The sequence below is a fragment of the Dicentrarchus labrax genome, unplaced genomic scaffold (genome assembly GCF_905237075.1).
Source record: "Dicentrarchus labrax unplaced genomic scaffold, dlabrax2021, whole genome shotgun sequence".
NCBI classification, from domain to species: domain Eukaryota; kingdom Metazoa; phylum Chordata; class Actinopteri; family Moronidae; genus Dicentrarchus; species Dicentrarchus labrax.
This window is the reverse complement of record NW_026136707.1, coordinates 10,198,696-10,224,888: the sequence shown is the minus strand read 5'-3', so window position 1 is coordinate 10,224,888 and position 26,193 is coordinate 10,198,696. Positions and strand designations below refer to the sequence as shown.

At 44.3% G+C, this 26,193-nt stretch overlaps 5 protein-coding genes and 1 long non-coding RNA gene across 8 annotated transcripts in view; 1 reads left to right on the top strand and 5 right to left on the bottom strand.

Moving 5' to 3' along the window:
• LOC127366833 (adaptin ear-binding coat-associated protein 1-like) overlaps positions 1–514 on the bottom strand; it is a 5,771-nt gene extending 5,257 nt beyond the window's left edge. Inside the window, exon 1 of the mRNA XM_051406170.1 lies at positions 335–514. Within this exon, the coding sequence (XP_051262130.1) occupies positions 335–435 (101 nt within the window). The 5' untranslated portion in view covers positions 436–514. The remainder of the gene's footprint in view (positions 1–334) is intronic.
• LOC127366864 (uncharacterized) lies at positions 400–26,193 on the top strand. Its single transcript, XR_007885397.1, has 5 exons — positions 400–490; positions 1,728–1,878; positions 2,023–2,152; positions 23,946–24,040; positions 25,321–26,193. It is a non-coding gene; the product is annotated as an uncharacterized LOC127366864 (long non-coding RNA).
• On the bottom strand, positions 1,121–3,019 carry aicda (activation-induced cytidine deaminase). Its single transcript, XM_051406189.1, has 5 exons — positions 2,893–3,019; positions 2,063–2,228; positions 1,685–1,967; positions 1,475–1,590; positions 1,121–1,387 (listed from the first exon to the last, which is right to left on the bottom strand). Exons 1-5 carry the CDS (start codon positions 2,910–2,912, stop codon positions 1,337–1,339), a joined length of 636 nt encoding a protein of 211 aa, XP_051262149.1. The 5' UTR covers positions 2,913–3,019; the 3' UTR covers positions 1,121–1,336.
• nat14 (N-acetyltransferase 14 (GCN5-related, putative)) lies at positions 5,929–8,124 on the bottom strand. 2 transcript variants are annotated; one of them, XM_051406163.1, is made up of 4 exons: positions 7,968–8,124; positions 7,241–7,410; positions 6,802–6,945; positions 5,929–6,697 (listed from the first exon to the last, which is right to left on the bottom strand). In XM_051406163.1, exons 2-4 carry the CDS (start codon positions 7,319–7,321, stop codon positions 6,254–6,256), a joined length of 669 nt encoding a protein of 222 aa, XP_051262123.1. In that variant the 5' UTR covers positions 7,322–7,410; positions 7,968–8,124; the 3' UTR covers positions 5,929–6,253. The 2 variants fall into 2 exon arrangements, with proteins under 2 accessions (XP_051262123.1, XP_051262121.1); XM_051406161.1 differs by having other exon boundaries at positions 6,802–7,107; positions 7,968–8,123.
• Positions 8,334–16,348, bottom strand: znf628 (zinc finger protein 628). Of its 2 annotated transcripts, none has more exons than XM_051405997.1 (9): positions 16,298–16,348; positions 15,178–15,753; positions 14,691–14,763; positions 13,658–14,596; positions 12,622–12,792; positions 12,167–12,500; positions 11,657–11,811; positions 10,860–11,102; positions 8,334–10,728 (listed from the first exon to the last, which is right to left on the bottom strand). In XM_051405997.1, exons 2-9 carry the CDS (start codon positions 15,561–15,563, stop codon positions 8,692–8,694), a joined length of 4,338 nt encoding a protein of 1,445 aa, XP_051261957.1. In that variant the 5' UTR covers positions 15,564–15,753; positions 16,298–16,348; the 3' UTR covers positions 8,334–8,691. The 2 variants fall into 2 exon arrangements, with proteins under 2 accessions (XP_051261957.1, XP_051261956.1); XM_051405996.1 differs by having other exon boundaries at positions 16,189–16,334.
• il11a (interleukin 11a) lies at positions 16,676–23,125 on the bottom strand. The gene is made up of 5 exons (XM_051406191.1): positions 22,687–23,125; positions 21,724–21,881; positions 18,831–18,926; positions 18,456–18,617; positions 16,676–18,305 (listed from the first exon to the last, which is right to left on the bottom strand). Exons 1-5 carry the CDS (start codon positions 22,691–22,693, stop codon positions 18,126–18,128), a joined length of 603 nt encoding a protein of 200 aa, XP_051262151.1. The 5' UTR covers positions 22,694–23,125; the 3' UTR covers positions 16,676–18,125.

Here is a 26,193-nt window from a genome sequence, read left to right as displayed (position 1 = left end):
CAGCTCAAACACACGGACGACGGGAATGCAGTCAATCCAACTGTTCAGTGGGTTTAACGTTCAAACCCCGACCGTTAATTCCGTTACCCCCCCCACCCAGTACCTCCCTCATATAATGACCTTGTAATTACACAGCAAAGACAACCAGCACAACAGTACGGCCGCCGTTACTTGAGGCTGCGTGATTAGAGGATGAGCCCGGTTGGTAGGTCGCCGAGGCAACGGCTCCTAACGGCTGCAGCTCGCGGATGCTGGGCCAGAAAAAAAACCCACTCGCCGTGAGGGCCGCTACCCCCCCGGCGCCCCCCCCCGCCGCCGCCGCCGCCCCCCTCACCTGATAGCCCGGTTGGATGCTCTCGGTGGGATTCGGTAGACGTTGACTTCAGGTTTGACACATAGGACCGACTCGTACTCGGACTGACCCTCGGTCGCCATCTTGACTTGTACTCAGTCGGTGCACGCCGGATACATCTACGGGGTGGTGGTGACGGTGAGTGGTGTGTCCGTGCGTCGTTAACGGCTACGGGACCGTAATACACGGTGTACTTGCGCACACGCTGCCACAGTGTCCTCGATTAAAGGGGCATGACACCGATTTTACACATAAGTTCAAGGCCCAGTAACGTTTAAGATAAGGCATGTAGATAAGGCTTTTTTTTTTTTTTTTTGCCACCATTTAGTCAAATACAGACGTGAGTGGTGTTCAGTTAGTTGCAATCCATCTAAATACTGCTGGTCCTTTAAAGGTCAGTTTACTCATTATGGAGAATACTTCTGAACCAGTTTAAAGTCAAGGGAAATTACTCTCTGTCATTACACTGACTGACTACACATTTACACACAACCTACATTACCACTACATTAGTGGGGTGTGGAGTTTTTAAGAAGTGAGTATTTACCAGACAGGAAGGGTAACAAAAAGTTTTGTGGTTTGACTTTTATTACTTAACAAGTGCAGTAATGTATCACTGCAATACCCTGTTTAATTTGCTCTATAATACTAATTACTACAAGCATTTAAGTTGGCTTAATACCAGTTAGCCAATTAGTAATAAAAGTATATTTTAGGCTCCCTACATCACTGCAAGTCCATAACTTAACATCATAACACAGGACAACATTTCAGTGTATTTTATTTTATTTTACATTATCATATTATTACAGAAACTACAAGCAGCAGCTACCTAATGTCACAAGCCTTGCCACAACATGAAAGCAGTTTTTTCTCAGTTTTTCTTTATTCTCAGTTTAGCGGTTGTAGTGATGGACCAACACCAACATGTATGTTTCTCTGTAGACTCAATGATAGACTTAATGGTAACACCAGGGGATAGTTTCACAGTCCAAGGAGCTTGAAGGCATCTCTTAAATCTTCTGTTTCACTGGGCTGAGGAGGAAAGAAAACATATCATTATTGGTTTTGATCTAATCCCTTTGGTTAAAGAGAAAACACGCAGTATGGTAAAACTTCTACCTGAAGGATGCGTTCGAGTTTTCTGGCAAGTCGAACAGAGTTTCGGTGCAGCTCGTCCCAGGCCTTGAAGTTACTCTGCCTACGAGCCACAAAGGTCTGCCAGCAATAGAAGAAATCTGAAGAAACAGGAAAACAATAATCGTTGTTGACATCCAGAAAGCGAAACTAATATATTTATTTACATATATCTCTTCAGATTTATTCCCCCACCTTTGTAACTCATGACTGTGATCTGCACGCCTGCTTTTTTCAGCATCCTTAGGCCTTCTCTTTCACGGCTGTCCTCCATGTCACAGAAGTAAAGGCGAGAGACAAAGATCCTGAGTCGAAGGTTGGGCGTCTGGCTGAGGAACTGGGACAGTCTGATGGAGCAGTTGGAGCAGGGAGACCAGGAGCAGAACCAGGTGATGGAGTAACTGAGCCTCTTCTCTCCAGTACCTCCATGCCCCCACAAACCAGGGCACAAGGCTCCCAGATAACGCAGGAACAGCAGCTATGGAGAAACAGGAGAATGGAGAAAATAATTTTTTGTCTTTTCTCCTGAACAGACTTCTCATATGCTTCCCTATCTTGACCCGCATTACTTACCTCTACATGGCAGCCGTTGCGATTGCGGAGGTGTCCAAAGTCAAAGGTTAAGGTGTCTGGCCCCACTCGCCTCTTCACTACAAAGCAGAGGTATGTCTCATGCCGGCCCTTTGCCCAGCGCATGTTCTTGTAATGGTAGATAAACTTTTTCCGGGGCAAAAGCACACTACAACAAAGGGAGAAAAGGCCTTTTATAGCTAATAACATGCAGATAAAACAGAGAACATCTTACCTACTGAATATTTAAAAAAAAAAGCTTCATGCTCAGAATTTATCTGTCAACATTTCATCAGTAACCAGGGCTGCTATTTGTGAACCAACATCTTGACAGACAGATAATCTCAGTATTATTCAGCAAAGACGGTGCTTTTATACCGGGAAAGTGTAAGACAAAAATACGGTGAAGAAACTAATTAAATGACCATTTTACCTTATTATTATTCAGATGACTCAAAACAGTTTTAATCGAATAAGTTAGCACAATAAACTAATGTAAAACTTGTGGTTAACCAAATGCGAGTGATGGACAGTCAGAAGACAACTAACATTCACTGCTTTCTGTCACTCTCAGTTTCACAACTTTTAGCGAAACCGGGCCAGTTGTTAATTACTCATTAATACTAAAACCTCAATTGGTAATACTCAAAGGTGGTATAGTGCTATCGTTATTGAAACAGAATTCCACTGAAGAATATCTTATATTGGTATCAAATTATCATAATTTATTTAAAAAACATCAAAAATTCCATTTAATAGTATGCATGTGAAATATATATAAATGTGTCAGACAGAAAGACAACATATAAATAGGACGTATCCATTTTGCTCACCTGTCTAGCTTTGTAATCATTTTGAAAAACGCGCTTTGCTTTATCACTCGTCAGGCGTGGGCAATCAATGAAGGTAAATGACAAAGAGTGAAAGTGTGTGTGTGTGTGTGTGTGTGTGTGTGTGTGTGTGTGTGTTGGGGGGTTAAAGGGAGGGAACTGAGAACATATACCTCTAAACATAAACATCCTGCATACAACAGAGGCAGCTTCTGGTTGGACAGAAAACATTTTCAAAGTACGTTCAGGGGGCGTGATACAAAAGAGATGGATGTATTGTATTGTCTTGCTGCTAAACATTTAAAGCTATAAATGAATTACTCATTCCTTTTAAGGGCATCACGTTTTCAACATTGAACATTACTTCACATAATGACTGTGGTGAAACCATTCTTTTGGTGCAAGGCAATAAAGGAATCTTACTGGGGAGGCAGATTACACAACAGAGATTTAACAAACTAATCTGAGTGACCACGCATGAGAGGAGGAGTGTTTGACGTTGTTTGTAACCTTTGGAGTTACTCACATACGTCAGTAAACTGAGCCAACTGGCTGGAACTTTCCAAACACTTAAAACTCATCCAGTCACTGGCCCCCCTCCACTTTGGTTTTCCCAGATCATAAAAACTTCCAGATAACTTCTCACCTTGATCAATAGTGGAATCGCCACCGAACCCCTCTGGCAATTCAACTTTTCCACCTAGCTAGTCACAACACTTTTCTGGGGCCCCAAGATTTTGTGGAGCCATAGGCGTTCCCAGACCTCGGAGAGGCCCTGACACCTACTTTGTGATCTGATCTGGGTTTTCCCAAACTGTGTCAGGCTGGGAGCAGAACTATAATCGACCTCCCTCACCCTACGTGTCTGCTAGAATGGCCGGCCAGCTGACCAACCACAGTGTGTGGATAAATCTCACTCATAAGCCTTTGAACCGTCAGATGCTGTCATCCGTCCACGCCAAATCAGGATGTGTATTATTTTGCTCTCGTCTTTTTCTTTGCTCTGTCTGTTTTAGCTCTGGCCCAGTCTGCTCACTCAGTGGCACTGCATGCAGGCATCCTGCTTTCCCATGACTCCCCTCACCCTCTCATGCACTCTGTGGTTTGGGGAATTCACCGTTTCCCAGGGTAGCTGTTTTTGGAGCTCATCTGTGTGTGTATGTGCGCATGTGTGTGTTAGCCATCTGTATGAGCATGTCATTAACACAGTCTATATGTTATACATCATCTGGAACAAATTTATCTAATATATCCTATGATTGTGTGGTGCCCCAAAATTTAGAGTGATTCATGTGAAAGTGTCTGCATGCTCTGAGCGACCTCACATCATATTGCATTACTCTGACGGTGCACTAAGCCTAATGTCTCTGCACATTTGATCTTGTGTGCATGTGTCTTTTCTTGACTTCAAGAGGCTGATCAAATGCCAAACTATATGTAACCACTTCCCATCCAGCTCTCTGGCTTTGACCACAGTTGACCAAGGTCATCTCACAGTCACACATGAACACTCACATGCACTACCAGCCCTCTTGTGCTCTGTCTGTCTGTGTCTGTGTGTGTGTGTGTGTGTGTGGTGGAGTTGTACAGTATGGCCAGACATGGCTGTGCATTTAACCCGTAGTCAGGGGCAGAAACCGGGTGTAGGAAATGCCAAGTCATACTTTCCGAAACCCACCCGCCCACACCCTGCACACGCGCACTCAAACACTCACACAGCCATACCGTGCAGACGCACACGACCACAGTCACAAACAGACTTTCTTTCCAGTGTGTGAACTCACATCTGTTTCCTGACAACAATAATAGCTACAGATCGGGCGGGTAGAGGCCCAACTAACAGGTGTCTGCTCTTTGACAGTCATGAAGAAACAACCTGATAATGACCAAAAAGTGTCACCAGTAAAAATACAGCTTTCACAAGGTGAAAAATGGCTGACCACACACTTACTCGTGCATGTAACAACACAGTTATGTTACTGGGTGTCTCAGCTTTTTCATCAAAGTTAATTAAAGGACTGTGATTTTCCACTACAGCTTGCATGATTTAGCAGTAAAACATAGGCCTATATTTGTCCTCACATCAGGTGAGATATGCCTCTTTCTCACACACGTTAACATTGTACAAACATCCTGTGGTGTTTATCTGTGGCACGCTGATGCTATACTGACATCGTCTGAGGTTAGCAGTGTAGGTAGCTGCGCAATGCAAGCGTGAGGGCTGCTAACCATATTAAGGTTAGCCTCAGACTAGGTCTGTGTGCATTTCCCCACTTAGTCACATAAACTGTCATTCACCTGCAAACCACACACATTCTTGAGTCAGAATACCTATGCATATATTTAGTGTGCTGTGTTAAAATCTGCTATGAAAACTAGTTTTGAAAACCTAATTACTAAGTGGATTTATTTGTGTGATTTTGATTCACTCTTTGTAATTAATTCCATATTTTAGGGCTGCAACTAATAGTTACTTTCATCATGGATTAATTAGCTCATTTAAAATTGCTTGATGTTACTACAGTTCAAGATTAAGTTTATAATTACATTTTAAACAGCATTAAATCCTTACATTTGAGAGGTTGGAACAGAAAAGGTTTGTTAATTGTTTACTTAAATGTCCTGCTAATCAATGACTAGAGTTTCAGCACTGAAATATTTAGGTAATAACCAACATATACTATCATCACCAACATTAAAGACTTTCTGAAAATATAAAAAAGGAAACCAAAATGAAAGAACAAGAAAGCTGAAGCAAAGGGAGGGAGCACTATTTTTGCAGACTCATGGACCAACATACTGCACATGAAGGAGCGCAACGGCAGCCAAAGAGTGCAGAAAGATAAAAGCAAATAAATTCTGCAGATTCACAAAAACCACACATACTTCCTATACAGTAACTGTACATCCTCCTCCTCATCTGTAGGGTTACACACAAACAAATGCGTTCAGTCACACAGACACACACATACACCATTTATTGTGTTGAAAGTTGAATGTTTTTGAGAAAAGAACCCCATAAACACATTAGCAAACACGCATTGTACATAAATATTTATTTCATTACAAAGGATGAGACAAACAGCATGACTCAGGCTTCATGATGTCATTTTTGAATCATCAGAAAGTATCATTCATTTAATGAAAAGGTAAAAATACACTTAAAAACAGAACCGCAACACATAAAGTAAATAAATACTGGCATAAATAATGCAAACATTCAATAAATTATGAACTTAATTGAATATCCAAACATGTTGCAGCAATGACACAATCACCTTCAGCAAAGATCCACAGTCTTCTTCACCTTTAGCCATTTCTGGGCTCAGTGCCTCTCTTTCCTCTCCAGTCCATCACCACTCAGTCACAGGTCTTTGAAAAACACCTTAGTGAGGGGGTATCCCAGAAAGCCTCTCTCTGGAGTCTCCAGCTTCATCTCCTCATCGTCTTCTTCATCAGACCCCTCCCCATATTGCCGATAGCCCAGCTTCCTGAAGAAGACCTCCCCCACCTTGGAAGGGTAGGGGACATGTGCGTACACTCTGTGAGCGCCACTCTCCCTCTCTCTCTGCTCCAGACTCTGAACAAGCAGCCGGCCCAGGCCCTCCCTGCGGTACCAGCTGCCCGTCACACACCTGCAGATCCTCCCGATGCCTGCTCGATTCTCGCTTTCCCGGAAGATGCAGCCGATGATGTCACTCTCGCAGTCCGCCACCCAGACCTGCCCCGCTGCCTGTTCCCTCTCTGGGGTGATCGTCTCTGTTGACATCTCTTTGTCCTTTTCTTTGGGTCCAATTCTGCGTCTGGGCTGAGTGAAAGAAATACGATTATTTGCCTGCAACATTCGGTAACAAGGATTAAATGAAGACTATCCGAAAAAAACGAGAATTTCCAGCAAACCAGTAGACTCACCCTCTTAGTCACTGGTGTCTTGCCACTGATCCTACAATAGGGATTCTGCAGAGTCTCATCCTGCGTCCCTCTGTAGCTGCTTCCCACGTAGTCCCAGGAGGGTCGGCTGCTGCCCAGAACCCCTGTGGACCGCGGCATGGTGATCTTGAGAAAGACAATTAGCAGGAAGACAGGAATAGCAAGAGCCAGGATAAAGGAATGGACAAGGCAGCGCAGGATTGAGGAGAAAACAGCCAGGATGAAGAGGCAGAGCGGGCGTGTGAGGATGTGCAGGATGAGACGGTTTTCTGTTCCCTCACAGCCCTCCTGGAGAGACATTGATACAAGTCATTTGTTTTTGTTGTTTGTTTGTTTTTTTTTTTAAATCGGCACAAGGACAAGAGTAAATTCTCACCGTGATAACAGCAGTCTGTCTAAAACATAACTATATTATACAAACCTTGATGAGGGCCTTGACTGCCTCTATGTCGTCCTCCTTCATCCTCCTCATCACCACCTGATCCAGCTCCAGCCTCACCATGTTTAGGCGTTATGCTCTGACAGCAGGATTGCTGGGCCACAGTTTCTACACACAGCCTATCCACCATCCACACTGTGTGCACAGGGACCCTACAAAAACACATAAGGAAGAGTACATGGACAGAAGGATGTCATTTTTTTTTGGGTGGGGGTAAAAGAGGTGACAGTGAAATGCATCTTTGGGGTGTTTGACACTAAATCATGCAGATGAGTCATCCTGCTGTAGACTGGCTGCTTTAGTGCTGTATTGCGTTATCTATACTATGACAGACACGTTGTTGTTGTTGTTGTTGTTGAAATGGGTCATTGTATTTCCAACTTTCATATTGTGCAACGTAGGCTTCGCCTACAAGTGAGCCAGTAGTTGCAATGTAACATCTCACCCACACTGGCTCCAAACAACAAAGACAGATGGGGATTATAGAGGATTTGTTGTATGCATGTGTCACCATCACTCTGTGCTTGTATCATGCACACCGGTCTAGCTTTCATCTGCACGTCTAACAGTGATCATCAAAGGTAGTCGAAAGCGAGAGGACCTTATTCAAACCCTTATATGGTGATTACGAAGTGCTGCCGTCTGTCCGGACACATTTAGACCCCCTTGCTCCTGCTCCTACCCCCCAACCCCCCCTGTTTCCGCTTACCTTGTGCAGCACGCAGCTCAGATTAAACAGAAAACGGGAGACACACACTGTATGTATCTTTCAGTTTGATGTGAAGTCCGTGTAGGTTTTGGCTCGTTTGATTTAATGACCAGAGTCGTTTCTTGCGGAGAGGAGGGATTCTGGAAACAAACGTACTCTGTCTCACGTCCCGTTGCACGTTGTCAATGTTTCCATCTACGCCATTTGCGTATGTGCAATCCGCACTGCGCAAAGGCTGCGCACGACGCTACGTGAATTGCAAACGCAACGTAAGAGCAAGCGGCGCTCCAAACGCTGTGAGCTTTGAATGTTTTTAAAGTTTTTTAAAAATAAAAAGACTACAAGAAAAAAAAAAGGCAAATGATGAAAGGTATTAACAGATTTATTATTAATTAGCTACTATTTACTTTTAACATTGTGAAGAAAGTGGGCCATGTACAACATTTATTCACAAAAACATATTTACTTAATAAACAAACTGCCAATGACAGTATCATTTAAACTAATATATTTAGGAATAGTCCGAGGTCCATGTACAGCCTATTTGAATGTATAACATTTCTAGTATGTGGCACCATGGGATTACAACACATTACTCATCTAACTGCATGTTCTCCCTCGGGAGAACTCAAACTGACTAAAGTGCTAACACACACCGAGCCCTCAAATAGTGAGGCGTCCACTCACACACACGCTTTCTTCTTCTTTAACATGCACACTGTTTTTAGTTAGAGAACTGCATCTCTTTATTAGGTATAGGTCCATTTCTTATTGTGTCTTCAGCTGATGTCTGTACCTCCGTGTTGTCTGTGGAGTTGTGTTCCTTTACAGACTTTTCCTTCGCCTCTGCCGTTACACTCTCATACTTCACTTCACTACTTTGTGAGATCTCCCCATCTCCTCCTCTCTCCATTCTTCCTTCCCTTAAGCTACTGGTGCTAACCTCAATTATGACAATTTCCTCTCCACTTTCCAGCTGAAATATATTTTCCATGGCTCCCCCGCCCTCAGTAACCCTACCACTTGCGGCATTGCAACCTGCCCCTTCTCCCATAATTCCCCCTTCTCCTTCTATCAGGGCTATCATCTGCATTCCCTCCTCAGTTTCCTGCTCCATCTTGGCCTCACCCCCAAGTTCAAACACCACCTCCTGCCCATCGAGTGGCACCAAACTCTGGGTAGGTGTGCAGGAAAGCTGCAGGCTGGTTTCCTGCCCTTGGCTGAAGGTAGCACTGGATGGGCCACCGTCCTGTGCCTCAGTGTGGAAATGAAGGACAAAAGACTCTCCCTGGCTGCCTTCCTCTCCTGTCTGTCTCTCTCCCTGCTCTTTCCCACCCCATTCACGCAGAAGTGACATCATCCCTCCTTTATCACCCCCCTTTTCCCCTTCACCTTGCCCATTTGTCTTGAACTGCAACACAAGCGATTTTCCCTCCCCACCCATTCCTCCGTCCCCTGCCTCATCTGAGGCATCCCCTTCAAACTGTAACACGTATGACTCCCCACCCTCCTCAATATTCATCCCTTCTTTGGCCCGTCCTTCATTATCAAAACATAACACAAACTGTTTCCCTGTCATGGTTTCCCCTGTCCTTATTTGCCCCACAGTGGTATGAGAGTTCCTTTCAGGGACAGAAGTACAAACTGATGCAGTGGCTACTGTTGTGGCTGGTGTAACCATGGTACCAGTTGATGAGGGTCCTGAGTTCACCACTGTGGGGACTAAAGTGGTGGAAGATGAAAGAATTGGGACAGTAGTGCAAGATGTTGACAGGGGAAAGTTGGACACTGTGGATACAGATGATGGTGATGACACTGTGATAGTGTTAGCAGCAGTAATAGTCTGTGTGACGCAGGTCACATTACAGTTTGTCACTGACAGAGCTCCACCTACAGTCTGACTGACAGGAGCTGTTGCAGATTTCTGAAGAGTGGCTTTTGGTTTGCGTCCCCGTCTGCCCCGTGCTGTCCGTGTGCTTTTCCCTAATATGGGCTTGGTCAGCAGGGAGTTGGCAGAGAGAGTGTGTGTTGGCGTGGCAACAGGAGTGTGTGCATTGTTATTATTGTTGGTGATTATGATCCTGGTCTGCTGTTGTTGCTGTGATATGGTCGGAAACTGGGGCATCTGAGTCTGTGTTTGGTTTAGGACGGGCTGGAGTGCTTGGATGGTCTGAAGCACAGGGAGGGTCTGAGGCTCCGGAGCTGGTGGAGGGTTGTTCGCCGTGGGGACGAGAATCAAGCTGGACTGGCTGCCATTATTGGAGGGGCACTGTAGAAGGAAGAAGTTTTGGGGCTGGGACGGAGGTGGTGGTGGAGGAGGTGGTGGGGCAGGTGGAGGGAATGATAGAGGAATGAGCTGCAGGCCGCTGGCTGTCTGAATCATAAAGTAGTTCTGGGAGGTGTTTGGGGGGATATTAAGTGCTGGCTGGGACACAATCAGGCTGCCATGGTTTCCTGAGGTTTCCAGGGTAATGGGGTTGAGCAGAGTTGTGGTAGTTGTGACTCCTCCAACACTGGCTTTTACAGCCACTCCATCTTTACCTCCACCACCAGGGCAGGGCAGGGGAACACTACTGCCGTGGGTACGTATGTGCCTCTGCAAGTAGGAGTGCATGACAAATTCTTTAGAGCAGTATGGGCATTTGAAGTCCTTGCTTGAGGAGTGTGTGCGAAGGTGGAGCTGGAGGTTGGAGGAGTGTGTAAAGCTTTTATTGCAGTGTGTACACTGAAACGGTCTCTCACCAGAATGGGTGCGTTCATGCTGCTCACAGAGAAAAACAAAAAGAGGGAACAGAAATTTAAAAAACTGTTTATAACATATAACAAGACAGATCAATTCCATACAAACTAAAAAAATTATTTCATAGCTGAATCTCTACAGGTTGTACTGACCTGTTTGAGGTTTGACGTCTGCGAGAAAGACTTTGAGCAGATGGAGCAGGTATGAGGCCGCAGTCCAGAGTGCATCTGACTGTGTCTACGCAGGCAGCTGGTGTTCTTGAAGGACTTTCCACACTCTTTACACACATAGGGCCTCTCACCTGTGTGCTGCCGCAAGTGGTACTGGTAGTGAGAGCTCCATTTAAAAGTGAGAGGGCAGTGGGGGCACTGGAATGCCCGAACACCTGTGTGTACCTGGGGGGGGGGAAGTGCAACATCTTTAAATTTACACTTTTTGGCATTGTTTTTTTTAATCATATTTACAGTATATATAAAAATCAGCTAGACAGTTTGTAGTTATTACTTATATAAATACTGTTTTTATATTGATTATTGTAGTAAGTAAAACTTAAAGAGTGCAATGAAATCCACTGTTCCCACTGAATGTTTTTCTAAATGCAGCCCAAGAATGGCAACCAGGAAACAACAAAATGTGTGAACGATGCAATCTAAAGTAACAGCTGTTACAAGTGGAGTGTTGTGTGATAACAGCCACTTATTCACAAGGAAGTTGTAACTGAAGAGTGTGTTATTGCATTGAAGGGAATTTTTTATCGCTTTTTGGATTCCTCTGTTGTATATTGGATTCATTTGCAGGGTGTGAACCGAACCATGCCGAGGAAATTCCCGTTAACTAGAGAAAAGTTCTGCAGTGATATAAATGATAAAAGATTTAGCTCCCAAATGATGGATCTCTCATTTGGAAACGTAACTCGGTATATTTCTTTCAACAGAAGACTGAGCCTTACCCTCTGATGGATTGAAAGCAGTGACGACCTCTTGAAGCTCTTCCCACATTCAGTGCAGCGGTAGGGCCTTTCCCCAGTGTGATCCCTCATGTGGTACTTTAGCCCTGATGAACCTTTGAAGGCTTTTCCACACTCTGAACAGCGGTACGGCCTCTCTGTATGAAAGTGTGCAAAAATGTAAATTAAAAATGACAAATAATACAGTAAAATCAGAATAAATGTTGGTTATCTAGCAACCATTGTAGTAATTATCACAGTAAAGTGAAACCTCTTTAGTGTTCAATTATTTTGAGAAAATAGTTTTCTGGTTGCTATGAATGTATTATAAAGCCGATATATTGGATACAAAATGGTTAATATTGCATTAAGAGAATTGCCAGTGCTGGGGGAGAGCATTTCATACCATAACACATGAGCAGATTCCTTGGCAGGTACTTCCTATTGTACAGTCAAATCTCCATCGTCTCCAAGTCCAAATCAAATTTATCCTCTGTTGTGTTATGTCTTTACCTCCAGCAGCAGTGCTCTTGCTGGCTCCTGTCTTTTTGGGGGCTTTGGTTGGTTTGGTCGGCTGCTCCTCTTGCTCCTCACCGACGGCAATGATGTCGACATGGATTTCCCTCTGGCCTTCCTGCTGCTTGTCAGCCTGGCTGGGAGAAGAGGGAAGGGGGAGAGACAGGGAGAGGGAAGGAGGGCACACTATCTCAGCCTCTGCCTCGGCCAGGAGACGTTGCTCAGGGGTGTGGGAGTGTTGGTGGGTGAGGAGTGAGGAGAGAAGGGGGAAGGAGCGGTCACAGGCGGAGCAGCTGAACTGGGAACGGGACTGTGATGATAGAGAGTGCATCTGGACAAACAAAAGGGGAACAAAGGAGTTTTTTTTAAACAGATAAATCAAAATGCAATATATTAAATCCAGTGCTCAATATACAGTCCATTGCTGTAATATGTTAGGAGAGCATTCTCACCAGTGACACATGTCTATTGAGGCCTCCACTGGTCTTGAAGGTCTTATTGCAGTAGCCACATGAGAGCCCTGCCCATGTGGTTCTGGCCTCTGGCTGAACGGTCTCAGAGCTCTGAGTCACCTCAGTGAAGCTCTGCAGCAGGTCAAACTGGGCCTGGGTGGTGCCCACATTCTGAGAAGAAACCAAAGGAAGTAATGCATATTAACAAAACAGAATGAACTTGAGCACTATAGGGTCGGTAATTTTTTTTTTTTTTTTAAATCAAATAAAACTATATTATATAAACGGATGAGTGAGATGTTTGGCTTGACCTTCAGCAGTACTGTCATTCTGTTCCATTCCACATCACAAATATATACTGCACAACTCAGTCTAATATTCAGACCATATTGCCAATTTGTCTCACTTCATCAGTTTATCTTGACATTTTGTTTACATTAGCTTGTTTTGTTTTACTTAAACCAATCAGTAGCGAGTGATGTATGTCACACTAACATCATTTTCAGTTGACAGAGGCCACAGTTTGTAGCAGTCGCTAGTTACGTTTGTCATATTGATCACAGAAATACGTTCAGGGGTGCCCCGGTAGCTCACCCAGTAGAGCTGGGGCCCCACATACTAAGGCTGAGCCGTGGTTTGACTCTGACCTGTGGCCCTTTGCTGTGTTATCCTCTCTCTTTCTCTCCTACCTTCCCTGTCTATTTTCAGCTGTCTCTATCGATTAAAGGCAATAAAAGCCCCCAAAAATATATAAGAAAATAAATATGTTGATCTGTAAATCCACATATTCCTCTCATCCACACTTTCCATCCATTTTCCTGTCTGTATATTCCATGAATGTAGCTAGGTAGTTCCCATTTCCAATCCTACTTTCTAATCTCTGATTGGTAAATTGTTTCTCTAACCAAGGAAGACAGCTGTTAATGAGCACAACACCAAACCTATTTGAACTGCTTAACAAATCTATCTTGATACTGTAATGTAGACAGGTTTATTCTCGTCTTCTCACATTTATCCATTTGATCCAATCACTTACTGTATTGCTGCCATCGGCTCCCTCCGTCAGTCCAAGGAGCACCTCTGTCGTGTGTCCATTTTCTGCCACAGTGGTCGTCTCCACCACCTCCTCAAAATCAGCCAGCAGATGCCCAGCTCCCACCAGCCCATCCCCAACCTCCATCCCTGCCCCGGGCCCTGCCTCCGTATTGGCCCCGTGTTCCTCTGGAGCCATGTGGATGGACTGGTGCTCCTCTAGTTCTGTACGCGTGCCAAAGGTGTGGCTGCAGCTGCCACAGCTGTAGAGCAGCACACTGGCCCCGGTGTCTGTGCTCAGGTGAACCTCTGTCCCGATGGCCCTAGACGTACACACGTCCCCCCCAGAGGAGGTGAGGGTGAGCTGGGGGAGAAGGCTCTGACTCTGGCTGGACGAGGTGGTTGACAGAAACACTTCTTCCATCCCCACCCCGACTCCATCAGTTCCTTCCTGACTCACAAATCCCACCATTTCCGTCAACATTGACGATGTCACTTCCTCGGCCCCTACCACCACCTCCACTACCTCATTTCCCTTCCTTGCGTCCTCTACCCTCTTTCCCTCCTTCCCTCCTGCGTTGAGATTGGAGTGCGAGTTCTTGTGCAGGGCCAGGTTTGATGAATGTGTGAAGCTTCGTCCACACTCACTGCAGATGTAGGGCCTCTCGCCTGTATGTATCCTCATGTGCTGCCTCAGGTTGGTGGACTGAGTGAAGGATTTGTTACACACTGAGCAGGTGTAAGGCTTGAGACCAAGGTGGACATTCTTGTGTCGCCTCAGACTGCTTGAGTTTTTGAAGGCCTTGGGGCAGGTGTCACAGGGGTATGGACACTCTCCAGTATGCTGGCGGAGGTGATACTGGTAATGAGAACTCCATTTAAACGTCAGGGGGCAATAGGGGCACAAGAAGGTACGCACTCCAGTGTGGACACTCTGATGGACCTGGAGATCAGTAGAGACAGAGATGTGAAATCTTTCTGTGACAGGATTTCCCAGACAGAATCTTTGTTAATAAAATTACTGTCTGACATCTCACCTGGAGCAGAGAGGAGCGTTTGAAGGCTTTGCCACAGTCCTGACATTTGTAAGGCTTCTCCCCTGAGTGAGACCTGCAAAAGAAAAATAACTATTCAAAAAGATGGCAGAATTAATCCTATACATATGTCATTACAGTAGTGACAGGTCAGTGTATGAGTATAGAAATTTATTAGAATACTTCTCAGTAAGCCATTTATTTATTATGGATTTCACATTGTCCACACTACTTTGGGTTTCCTGTTAATTTCAATATGGACAGATTGAAGTAAGGCAGAGGTTGGTCCCGTCTTTGCTCCAGATATTTCTCTTTTAAAGTATTCTGATCTCTGGCTAATGAAGGTACAGACACAATAAACCTTTACCCTGCTAATATTTACTCTTTCTCCTATTCGCTTCAATATATAAAGTAAAATAAACCGCTTCACAACACAACTGTAACCGTGTTATAATGATAATAACAGTAAAGAGGATTTCATCATGGGTACCGTTGGTGGTAAAGCAGAGCAGAGGAGCCCTTGAAGGCCTTGGGGCAGAGGTTGCAGCGGTATGGTCTCTCATTGTTGTGGCTCCGCTGGTGGTGGGTCAGCCTGGACGACCACCTGAAGCTCTTCCCGCAGTCCATACACTGGAAGGGATGGTCCGACTGCTCGGGCTGCTGGGCCGGGCCTGACACAGACGACGTCACCATGTCCAGGACCACCTCTTCTCCACCCTCTACTACTGCCTTGTCTCCATCCACCAGCTCCCCTCTTTCCCTATCGTCCTCACCATCCTCTCCTGAACCGAGAAGGGATGGGAAAGGAGAGAGGGAGGACGTGGACTGAGGCGGTAAGAGTTCTGCTTGGACCACTAAGGCCACTGAGTTAGCCATTACCAGAGCAAGCTGGTAGCAGATGAGGGTATTCCTTGGCAGCAGGCGTGGATCAGTTTTGGTGCAGTATCATGATTTTTTCTTTCACCTTCCCTTTGTTCATATTTTCTTCTGTGTCTTTCATAAATTCCTTCCCTGCCAGCCACTGGAAACACCAGCTGTCATCCCAGGTAGACAGCTCAGGACAGGTCTGACATAGAGTGAAATGGAAATAAATACAGTATCATAACTTGGTAACTCCAGGGAAGAATGTCCCCTTTAAATTCCACCCCCTGCCTCTCTCCCTCCCTCCCTCCCTCCAGTCTATGAAGAGCCCCCCCCTCCCCTGTCTTTCCTCTGGCCGTCAGTCCGCTTCTGTCCGTCCCCGCAGTGCGGTGCTTACAACCAATACACACACAGAGGCTACCGCTAAGTTACATATTAAGCTACTCTATAAGTGTATCCCAACGTAACCGGTCAGCTGTGAAAGGCCGACACACAACATACACAGAAAATATCAGTTTTCACTGTATCAACAAAAAAACAGCCACTGGCCTTCATTTAAAGCTAATCTAGCTCTCGACAATGCGGAGTAGCGTCGTTAAACTGCTCGATGAGGATGTGCATGGACTGAAGCTGTACTCACCGAGCATCTTTAACTCATCTTAAAGCTATATTGTTGATATTGTGAAAAGGAACTGGGTACCGCAGTGCTAATCCACACAACCTTAACAATAAACACAGCACATACTAACAGCAGTTCTCCGCCCGATGCCGCCCTCTAAGAACAGCGACGGCGATTGGCTGTTTGCTCCGATACATGAGCGACTACCATTGGTCGAGAGCGGCAACAGACAGATTGACGTTCTTAAACCTCACTTTAAAATATTTCTAACTTTTATTAATTAATTTTATTTAATGGAAACACGTATCATAAATGTGTCTACACTCCAAGATCTTCAAAAATAATTTATAAAGCTTTCTTCACAAGGGATATTTGTTCGAGCTATTCTGACTCTAGAGCACAGACTTCTGGGTAATGTAGTATATGTGTGTGTCTGCCCGAACTCCCATCTGTCACAGTTTTCATGGCAGGTCAGCTGGACCACGGGTATCAAAGATACTCAGATCCATTGTGCACATTCTTTAGTATTTATTTCACCAAGGCACATATTTCACATTGAGGCCAATCAGTGTGTGGAAGAGGCATCTTGATGTTACAACAATAATTTAAACATGATGGTATAATTATAGTAAATAAGAATAAAAACTGTATAAAAGTACAAAACGATTGGAGACTTGCTCCACTGTAGCACAAAATAAATAGTTCCACCAAGTTACTTAAATAAATAGTCAATACTGTAACAAATACTAGAATAGGAATGAACAGAAGTGATAGTGATAAAGTTGGTAAAGTAATCTAAATTATATTGTAGAAAACAACATAATACACAAAAGCACTGTATACAACAATTTACATTCTTGTACATTTATGTACACCTGTACAGAACATAGTGTCACAATACATAGTATTTTAAGGCTTTGGGTGTTTAACTAAAAAAAACAAACTTTTCTACCCCAAAGCACAAGTTCAAAATCAGCCTTCTCACTCATCCAAGAGGCTAATCCTAACAAGTTTGTGCAAAGAATCTAATCAGGTCCATCAGTGCTCAGCAACAGGGCACATTCATACAACTTTACCACAACGTTAAATATGCCTCCTCATGCAGAACGCGAGAAACAGGCATTGAAAATAGAAACTCGGCTTGTGGTACAAAAGAAAGTATTAACTTCTTCTGACTACCATCTTGACATTTTCAGATAAATGCAATAAATTTTATAGGCCATCAATTGATATGTTAAGACATGGCACGTTTAACATGGTTAGAAGATAACATTAACATCTTCTAAAATGTTTACTTTAAGGGCACTGTAAGTGAGAGATAGTGAAAAACCTTGGCTGTTCCAAATGCATGCTACATCTACTGGAAGAATTATGAAGCCATACACAAATGCAAAGTAGATTAAGTTAGTTTAAACAAAAGTCATTATCAGAGTTATATATAAGTTCAGGAAGTGCTACTGTGTTTTTCTTGAGGATCAGTGAGACACAAGACAAAAAGAAAGATTACAGAGATGTGGGAAAATAAATTCACGTTAATACAGAAATAAAAATGAGAGTGACACATTACAACTTCAAATAAATAAAATTAAATAAATTACTAACAGTCAATAAATAAATAAATACATAAATAACATAGTTATGAACAAGGCCTTTAGGAGAGAAACTGGGGAATCATGACATGATCATCATAGTTAAACTGGCAGTTTGCTTTAACAGGAATCTTGATGACCTTGATGTAACTGGCTGCAGTATAGTACATCCTTATTGGCTCTGATGGTAAGACACATTCTTCAACACACGTGTCATTGGTTGACATTGGGGCCTCTTAATGGATGCTATTGACTACAGTGCAAACTGACATGGTCCTAATTCCCCTTTGGCTGAGGCGGGACTCCGTGTATCCTCACTGGCTCTGCAGCCAAATAGTAGAAAGGAAAAGAATGAATGTGCTTGTATCATCATTGTACTGCGGAGACTTTGGGCTTGAGGCTGATAAATGCTCTGTATGCCCATTCACAGAAGAGCCTGAAGTGTTGAAGAAGCTCATGACTTGACTGCAGGACATCAAACTGATAGGGGAGGTGAGGAGGGAGGGAGGGGGTCGCCGGAGTCAGCCTCGGTGCTTCAACTCTCAGCATCTGCGGGTTGAAGACGGAACAGATCAGAAAAAGTGGTGGAGAAGTGACATGATTTCCTGCTAAAACCTACATGGATCAGTATAAATATATAAAATAAATAACATAAATAACACTGAAGACAACTGGGAATAAAAAGGGGAAGCTCTTTACCTGACGGTGCAGTAGGTTGATGAGAGATTTCATTTCTTTGATCATCTCTACCAGCTTGGGCAATGCAGGGTGTTGGTGCTTCTTTGAAACCTTGTTCAGCCACTCGAAGTGGTGCTCATACAGCTTCAGGTCAGCATGCAGCTGAGAGAGTGTGGGCTTCAGCTGGAAACAACACACACATACTTTAGAGACTTAGCATGGGTGTGGCAAGATGTAACTGTGTGGATAGAAACAGTCCAGCCCCTCTCCCTTCACAAGCATGCACACACACACACACACACACACACACACACACACACACACACACACACACACACACACACACACACACACACACACAAATAGTCACACACAAATACATTATCAGAGCATTACCTCAAGATTGTTGAGATCATTGGCTGATCTGTTGCTCATTTCTGGCAGAGACCTGAACCTGTGGGGCTCCACATCTGGGTCAAATGCATGCTCCCTCTGAAAGAGAAAACAAGACACAGAGCAGCCCATTAGTAATTTGCATCAGCGCAATTTTACTCATCCTGAGACAAGTCACGGCAACACAAGGAAAGTATTAGTCCAGCACCTCGATTGGATGACTGTTTTCTGTGCTTTGAGACAGTAGCTCTCACTGAGGGGACTGTGGTTGATCGGGTCAGTGTGAGTTCACCCACATTCAGCCACCCCAAATGTCAACAATAAGAGCAAATGACCTGAACCCACAGGATGTTTTCTACAGGGAGCGAGGATAACAACATATGCAGTGACTAAGAAAGCTCCTAGTGGGACAGACAACACAGGACTGTAGGGAAACTCCAGGGTCACAGCTATAAAAAGATGGAATGACGCAGTGCCGCTGCCCAGCTAGAGTTGTGTTGTAAACTTTGTCCAGACAGCAGATGTAGTGCTCATCATGGCCACCAGAGGGGGGTAAACTACCTGACTGCAGATTTATGGAGTTCTACTTTACAAAGGCAGCTGTGCTCATCGGTAGTACAATTTAGCATTAAAGACGTACGCCTGATTCAGTAATGAATGGGGATGAATGGAGATGACTGATGGCTTGCGTCATTTCCAATCACTAGAGGAACATAACAACATTAGGCTGATGAGTGCTGAGAAATGTTTTGTGTAAACAGGTTTTGTGCTTCCTTAACCTGTTATGCAGCGTTTTCCTTGCTCTACTGTTTGCCTCCAGTTGTTTGTGTTGTTGTTTTTGGTGATGAATGTGCCGCATTGTCTCTCATGTCTCTCCATCAGCCTTTCGTAAGAACTCACTTATGTTTGTGGTCCAATGTTTTGTCTCTGTTGCTTTTGTCCCCTTCAGTCCCCAGCTTACCTACCCTCACTTCTCTCTCCCCCTCTCCTCTCCCTCTCTCTGTCTCATACCAGGTGCACAAGCACATGCAACATCACGTGCACATGTGCACGCATGCACACACATACACCGCTGGCTTGTCATCTAGTTGGCTCTCTGATCTCTTCATCTCTTGTGGTTTTTGCTCCCATCTTTCTCAGCCTTTAATTCTCCCTCTTATCCTCCTTTTCTTGCTCTCTCCATCGTAGATCATGACCTCACCCGACAGAACTTAGCATCCAGCCTTTTTCTTCCTGAATGCAAATAGTGGAATGTGATAAATCTTTTTGATTTTTATCAAGTCACTTTGCTGTGGCGACCGAAAGCAAAACACTAAACACCGCACCTACACAACCATGACTATTTACAGAACCCTCAATGCACACACACACACACAGCCACAAAAATGCCTACACACAAATGCATGCACACGTTTGCACCCATAGTGCATGCATACAAACACACAGACTCACTCACACACATACACAGTCGCGTTGGAAAACTTATATAGACATGTGTGTACACACACACATTTCTCTCCCTTTAAAGCATCAGTTTCACTGCTTTTTGCAGGGACTTTCCATGGATTCCCATTCTATTTATCTTTCCTAACTTTGTCCTCTCTTTAGTGGAATTCCACACAATAAGGAAAGAAAATTAAAAATAAATCTTCCATTTTACTGAACAGTGTCTAATACTGTCCCCAAAACCCTTTGATGATGTTGGTTTATTCACATCTGGACCCCAGGTTAGATTACTGCTACACAATGGCCTGTAACATTGTTTTAAAGCAACAAACCCACACATAGATACCGAACACACTCAGACACACACTTTCTGAACACTATCTACTGGTCAAGACTAGAGAGAGTATGTGGCTATTTTTGATTTTATCCCCTGAACAAAAGAGTTTAAAGATTTGCATAATGCGAAAATAGACTCTAGATCAGTCATGTGTAACCAAAGATCCAGAGATATGATCTCGCTTTCTTTCACCTGTTAAAACACTGTGTTGATACACAATCACAGCTGGAGCCAAATCTTGGCTATGTTCTCAAATCTGATTTTCCTACCCACTGGCTGTCAACAAAATAAGATTTCGGGGGCCAGAGTTGTCAGTATGGTGCAAGTGATTCACGTTTCATAGGCGAAAAAACCTCCTCTAACTCCATCCTCACTTCCACAGTCTAGCCGCAGAACATAAACATGTTTCTATGTAAACAGGCATGTGATATACTTAGCTGTCATTTTAGACAGCTTTAGTGGGATGCAGGTACAGTGTTCATATTTAGATCAAAATTTGTCTTGATGGGAGATATTAAACTGATCATAGAACGTTATGTTTTATGTCCTTATCCACTTGAACCACATCATGTATTTGTATCACTGCACATGTGTGTTTATTCTCCTTCAGTCCATTAAACTTGATATTAATGTCATTGTACATTCATTGGGCTGGCACCCGCCTGGCCACCAATCTTCCTGCTACTGCCACCAGTCAGGTGACCAGGCAGACCAGGAGGTTGCTGAGTCAGATCCCCCCTCCCTTCCAAGTCTAGTGTGGATTAAAAGTGAGATCACTCAGTCAAATCTCCCCTGAAGCTTTTGCTGCCCTGATCTAAGCATGCATATGGACTCCAGCCAGTCTGAAAGCAGCTTAAGTCAAACTGAATCCTGAGCAAACCTAGTATACAGCAGTGCACAGAGCAAAGTAAGAGCTCTTTGATGTCTGATGTTACCTAAACTAAAGGTAACATTTTCACCAAAGTCCAGTTGAGGGAAGATCAATGAAGAACAGCATCCTCTCCCACCCTCACACCATCAATTCAATTAGCATAGGATAGACAGGCCCCTCATTAGCCTCTGTGCCAATCAATAGCCGAGACTGGTAATCACCATGACGACATCTTCACTTACCAGCAGTTCTTGGGTGAGCTTCATTAGATTTCTGGTCTGATTGGACAGTTTATCCATGTCACTGGGCCGCCGCTGCGGTACTGGAGAGGCAGACGTGAACACAGGCAGCTGAGCCAATAGCAGCGAGAAGAGGAGCGATGAGGAGGAGTCGAGCAGCACTGCAGGGGGAAGAACAAAACGGAAGCAATTAGTGGAGGGGCGCTGTCATCTTGCCATAATGATAATGACCTCAGGCCACGGCTGTCAGCTCTAGGGGAAGATATTGCACCATAATATAAACAATAGCTCCAGACTTGGCAGAGGAATCCTGAAGAGCTTCAGTGTCAGAGTCATGTTTTCACAGGCTGAATGCAAATCATTAAATCATTAAAAGCCAGGGCTTTGACACTGAATATCACCATCACTCCTTTACCATAAGCAACGCAATGAATGCTGCTGATTGTCACACCTGCAACTGGATAGGTACGTGAGTTGGTGGTATAAATTATATAGACCCAGCCAAGTCAACTCTCTAACAGTAAGCTCATTCATTCTTTTCCTTTCAAGTTCAAATACAAGGTAGACTAAGTATTAAAAGGGAACCACAGTGCTGTTGAAATGATGAATGCTTGATAATTACAGGTGAACCACAAGAATCGCAGCCAAAATAACACTGCAGGAGCATCTAAGCTCCCTGTCCTAGTGTAACTTTTACAGTTTAGGGATCATAGAGGGAAAAAGTTGTCCATACTGAGTGGAAAGTCACAAGTAAGTCAGTTATTTGGCATTTAATCTATAGATTAATAATTAAATTTAGCCTGGATGAGGATGATAAAATAGGTGTTAACACTCACACAAACGTTACAGACACACACATTAAATATAGCGCATGCCTATAGAATTAAAATAAAACAAAGTTGTAAAAAGAATGAATTAACAATTAAAGCAATTATGAATTAAAATACACTCACACAAGACACTTACATTTCATATTGGTTCGGATCCAAGAGATGGGGTGAACCAGCAAACGCAGATAAATAAATAAGTGGAAAATTATTAAATAAATTGAACTCCGGAAATTGTCACGTGCTCCGGTTCCCTTCTTCGCACTCTTCAAGTCAGAGTGAGGAGGAAAGTTGTCAGGACGAGAGAGAGAGAGAGAGAGAGAGAGAGAGAGAGAGATGAATGAGAGAGCAGAGTGATGACTGAAGCACTCACAGAGAGAGAGAAAGTCAGAGAAAAAGAAAAGTCAGTCAAGTAAAAGTCAATATCGTCAAACTTTCTGTCTTTTGGTTAAAGTTTGAGATGAGCCCCTGTAGTCTTTATGCAGTGCTGAAGGCAGAGAGACACTTGGACAGTTTGGAGAGAGAGAGAGAGGCAACAGAAATGGAGAGAGAGGGATGCGAGTGTGGTAAGTCCAATTTTTGCGCGCAGTGAAGTGTTTAGGCTTGTTTAAAACTTCCTTTATAAAGACGTCGGGCCTATGACACATCGGCAGTGACTCACTTCATTCATAAAAACACACACACACACACACACACACACACACACACACACACACAGAGACACACGCTCTCTCTCTCTCTCTCTCCCTCCTCTCTCTCTCTCTCTCTCTCTCTCTCTCTCTCTCTTTCCTCCTCCCCTCCCTGCTGCCTGTCTCCCTTTGCGAACTTAAAAAAAAAAAAATGTTCCGTTGTTTTTTTTCTTTCCTCTATCACTTTCTCCCGTCCTGTCCTGTCGCTATCTCCAGCACTTCCTCCGTCGCATCCCGCTACCTGCGCCAATCAGTCCCATCTACCTCTTTTTATCTTTCCCATCTCCAAATCTCTTCCCCTCTGTCTCTCTCTATCACTGCAGACGTTTTAAAAAGCCCATTGTTTTCATGTGTATCAGCATATCTCATGTAACCATGTATCTTTTAGAGCTTCTAGTTTTACCTGCCCTTTCTTTTTTCTTGTGCTTGTTGGTGTGAGAGGCTGTGTGCTGTGTTCAAGGGGGTGAAATGTCACCGAAAGTGTGTTCTTGCTGTGTTATTTAATTTATGGCAGGGCTCTTTTAGGCTACACACACCACATTCCCTGTATTATAACTAATACGCACAGCAAACACCTTTTCTCTCCCTCCTTTTCTCACCCCTTGCTCTCTTTTTTTTCAGAGCCCCTCCTGAGACAGCAGCCTGTTATTTCCACTGCCCCCCCACCCACCTCCTCTCTTTTTTTTTCACTTCTTCTCTCCCTCTCCAGGGTGAAGGAAAGAGTGAGGAGTGAGAGACGGATAGGAGCAGGAGAGAGGTGTTGTCCAGACCAGAAGGGGCCTCTGAAAGTGTTGCATAGAAACAGTGAGCGGACACACACACACACACACACACACACACCACAGGACATTAACACAGACACACGCTTGAGAGGTGGGGGGTGGTTGATGGGGTCAACACACACACACACACACACACACACACACATGGATGCACACACACGATAGTGTCATAGAAAAACATGCTGCTGTAATAAACCATAACATGCCAAAAAGACACTTTCTAGCTCAGAAACACACATTCTGATACATGCAGAAACATAACAAGTCTACTGTACACACATCAACATGATTTCTCTCTCTCTCACACACACACACACACACACACACACACACACACACACACACACAGACACACACACACGCACGTAGAGCGGGGCAGTCTGGAAACACTCTGTCAGGTGCAGTAAAGCGTGGCCTACTATTGCAAGGGGCAAGAATGAGTTTCCAGTGATCACAGAGGGACAGTTGATGCATCATACTGTACACACACTGTATATCAGAGAGTAAATAGGTGCACAAACATTAGATCTGTGTGGAGCGACGAGGAGGATGTAACCTTCCTCATAAAACAAACATCAGTGCCATATTTCCATCATGTTTTCCCCCACAGTTTGATATTTGACTACATTAATTACGTCACCTCGTTGTGCCCTCTTCTTCTGCAACTTTATAACGGCACCTGACTGGAGAGTCGTCGCCACGCACCGCCTACCTCGATGAACCAACTCCTAATATTTGTTGTAGTGGATGGAAACGCCAATAAATTCGCATTTTCTTTTGCTGATTTTCTAAAAAGTTTTGTTAGAATATTTGCAACATTTGGGTGGGAAGCTGGCTACAGACACACACAAACAAAGGGGGAGAGAGAGAGAGGGAGAAAGGGAGAGAGTGCGAGGGAGAGAGACCAGAGAAAAGGAAGAAAGCGTTTTTGAGTCTGGGTGTGAGATTAGGAGACCCTCATTCACAGACATACACTCATGGTGTGGTTAGAAAATAATTAGTGGTGGGCCTTGTATGCGCACAGTCGCACACTCATACACTTATACACACAGAGTTGCCAGTCCGGTGGTGGGCCTACACAGACAAACAAACACCCTCCAAATGATGAGGGCCTGGTGGCAGCGAGTGGGTGGCGGAGTTGTTGTGGTTAAAAAGGGTCATACTCTGTTTTCTCGGGTCAACAGTAGAGAAGAAAAGCAGGCAAAGGAGGAGAGCCGGAGAAGAAGGGGAGGAAATAGATGAGTGCGGTTGGACGTAGGGAGATATTGACACACTCGCTCTTTTTAATTTCCCACATCAAAGGGCCGTTTGAAGACACAGCTGGGGAGAGAAGAAAAGAAAAAGTGAAGTTAGTCACTCTCCCTCATTCCCTCTCTGGGCTGCCTCTCATGATGGGGGTCTCCTGGGTGGTTCTGAAGCACACAGTCTTCTGTTAGGCCATCCGCCAGCGCTGATCACTCACACACCATGACACCGGGTGGGTGCCCTTTAAGTGTGTGTGTGCGTCCGTGGGAGTGTGTGCGCACGTGCATGGATGTCAGTGCGCAAAATAAAATGAGCTGTATCTTTGTTTAGACTTTTGTTTTTGTGTATGAGAAAGCGAGCACACATTGGCCTGTTGGAAAAGGGGGAATCCAGGGTTTGTGTAAATGGGTGTGCATACAGTATATGTGTGTAATTATGGGTATGTGGTGGTATAAGTGCGGTGTCTGTATATCGTGCATGAGCATCAGTGTTTGTGTGTGCGTCTGCGTGTATGTTTGTGTGTGGCCTTCATATGCTACCCATTACATCACCAATCTGTGTAAACCACCATAGGAGGAGAAACAGAGTGAGACACTCAGACTACGACCTCAAAGACATCAGAGAGGAAGGGGAACCTGTGACAGGGCCTGCCAGCCCTCACTGCCAGACAAACTTTACTCACACAAGCTTCACTCAATTCGGTCATGCTTTACACTGGGTTTCCTGTGCGCCATGGCATGTATTCACACATTATTACGCAGGCTTCAAATCATTTGAACGCCTCACACTCCTCGCTCACCTTTTGCCAGGCTGTTAATCCACACAGCTGCACGATTCATTTCCCATTCGCCAAAGTCACTTTCAAGACTGATCTAAACGAATTCAGAATGAGTATTAGTATAATATACTTCACAGTTTATTTATCTTACA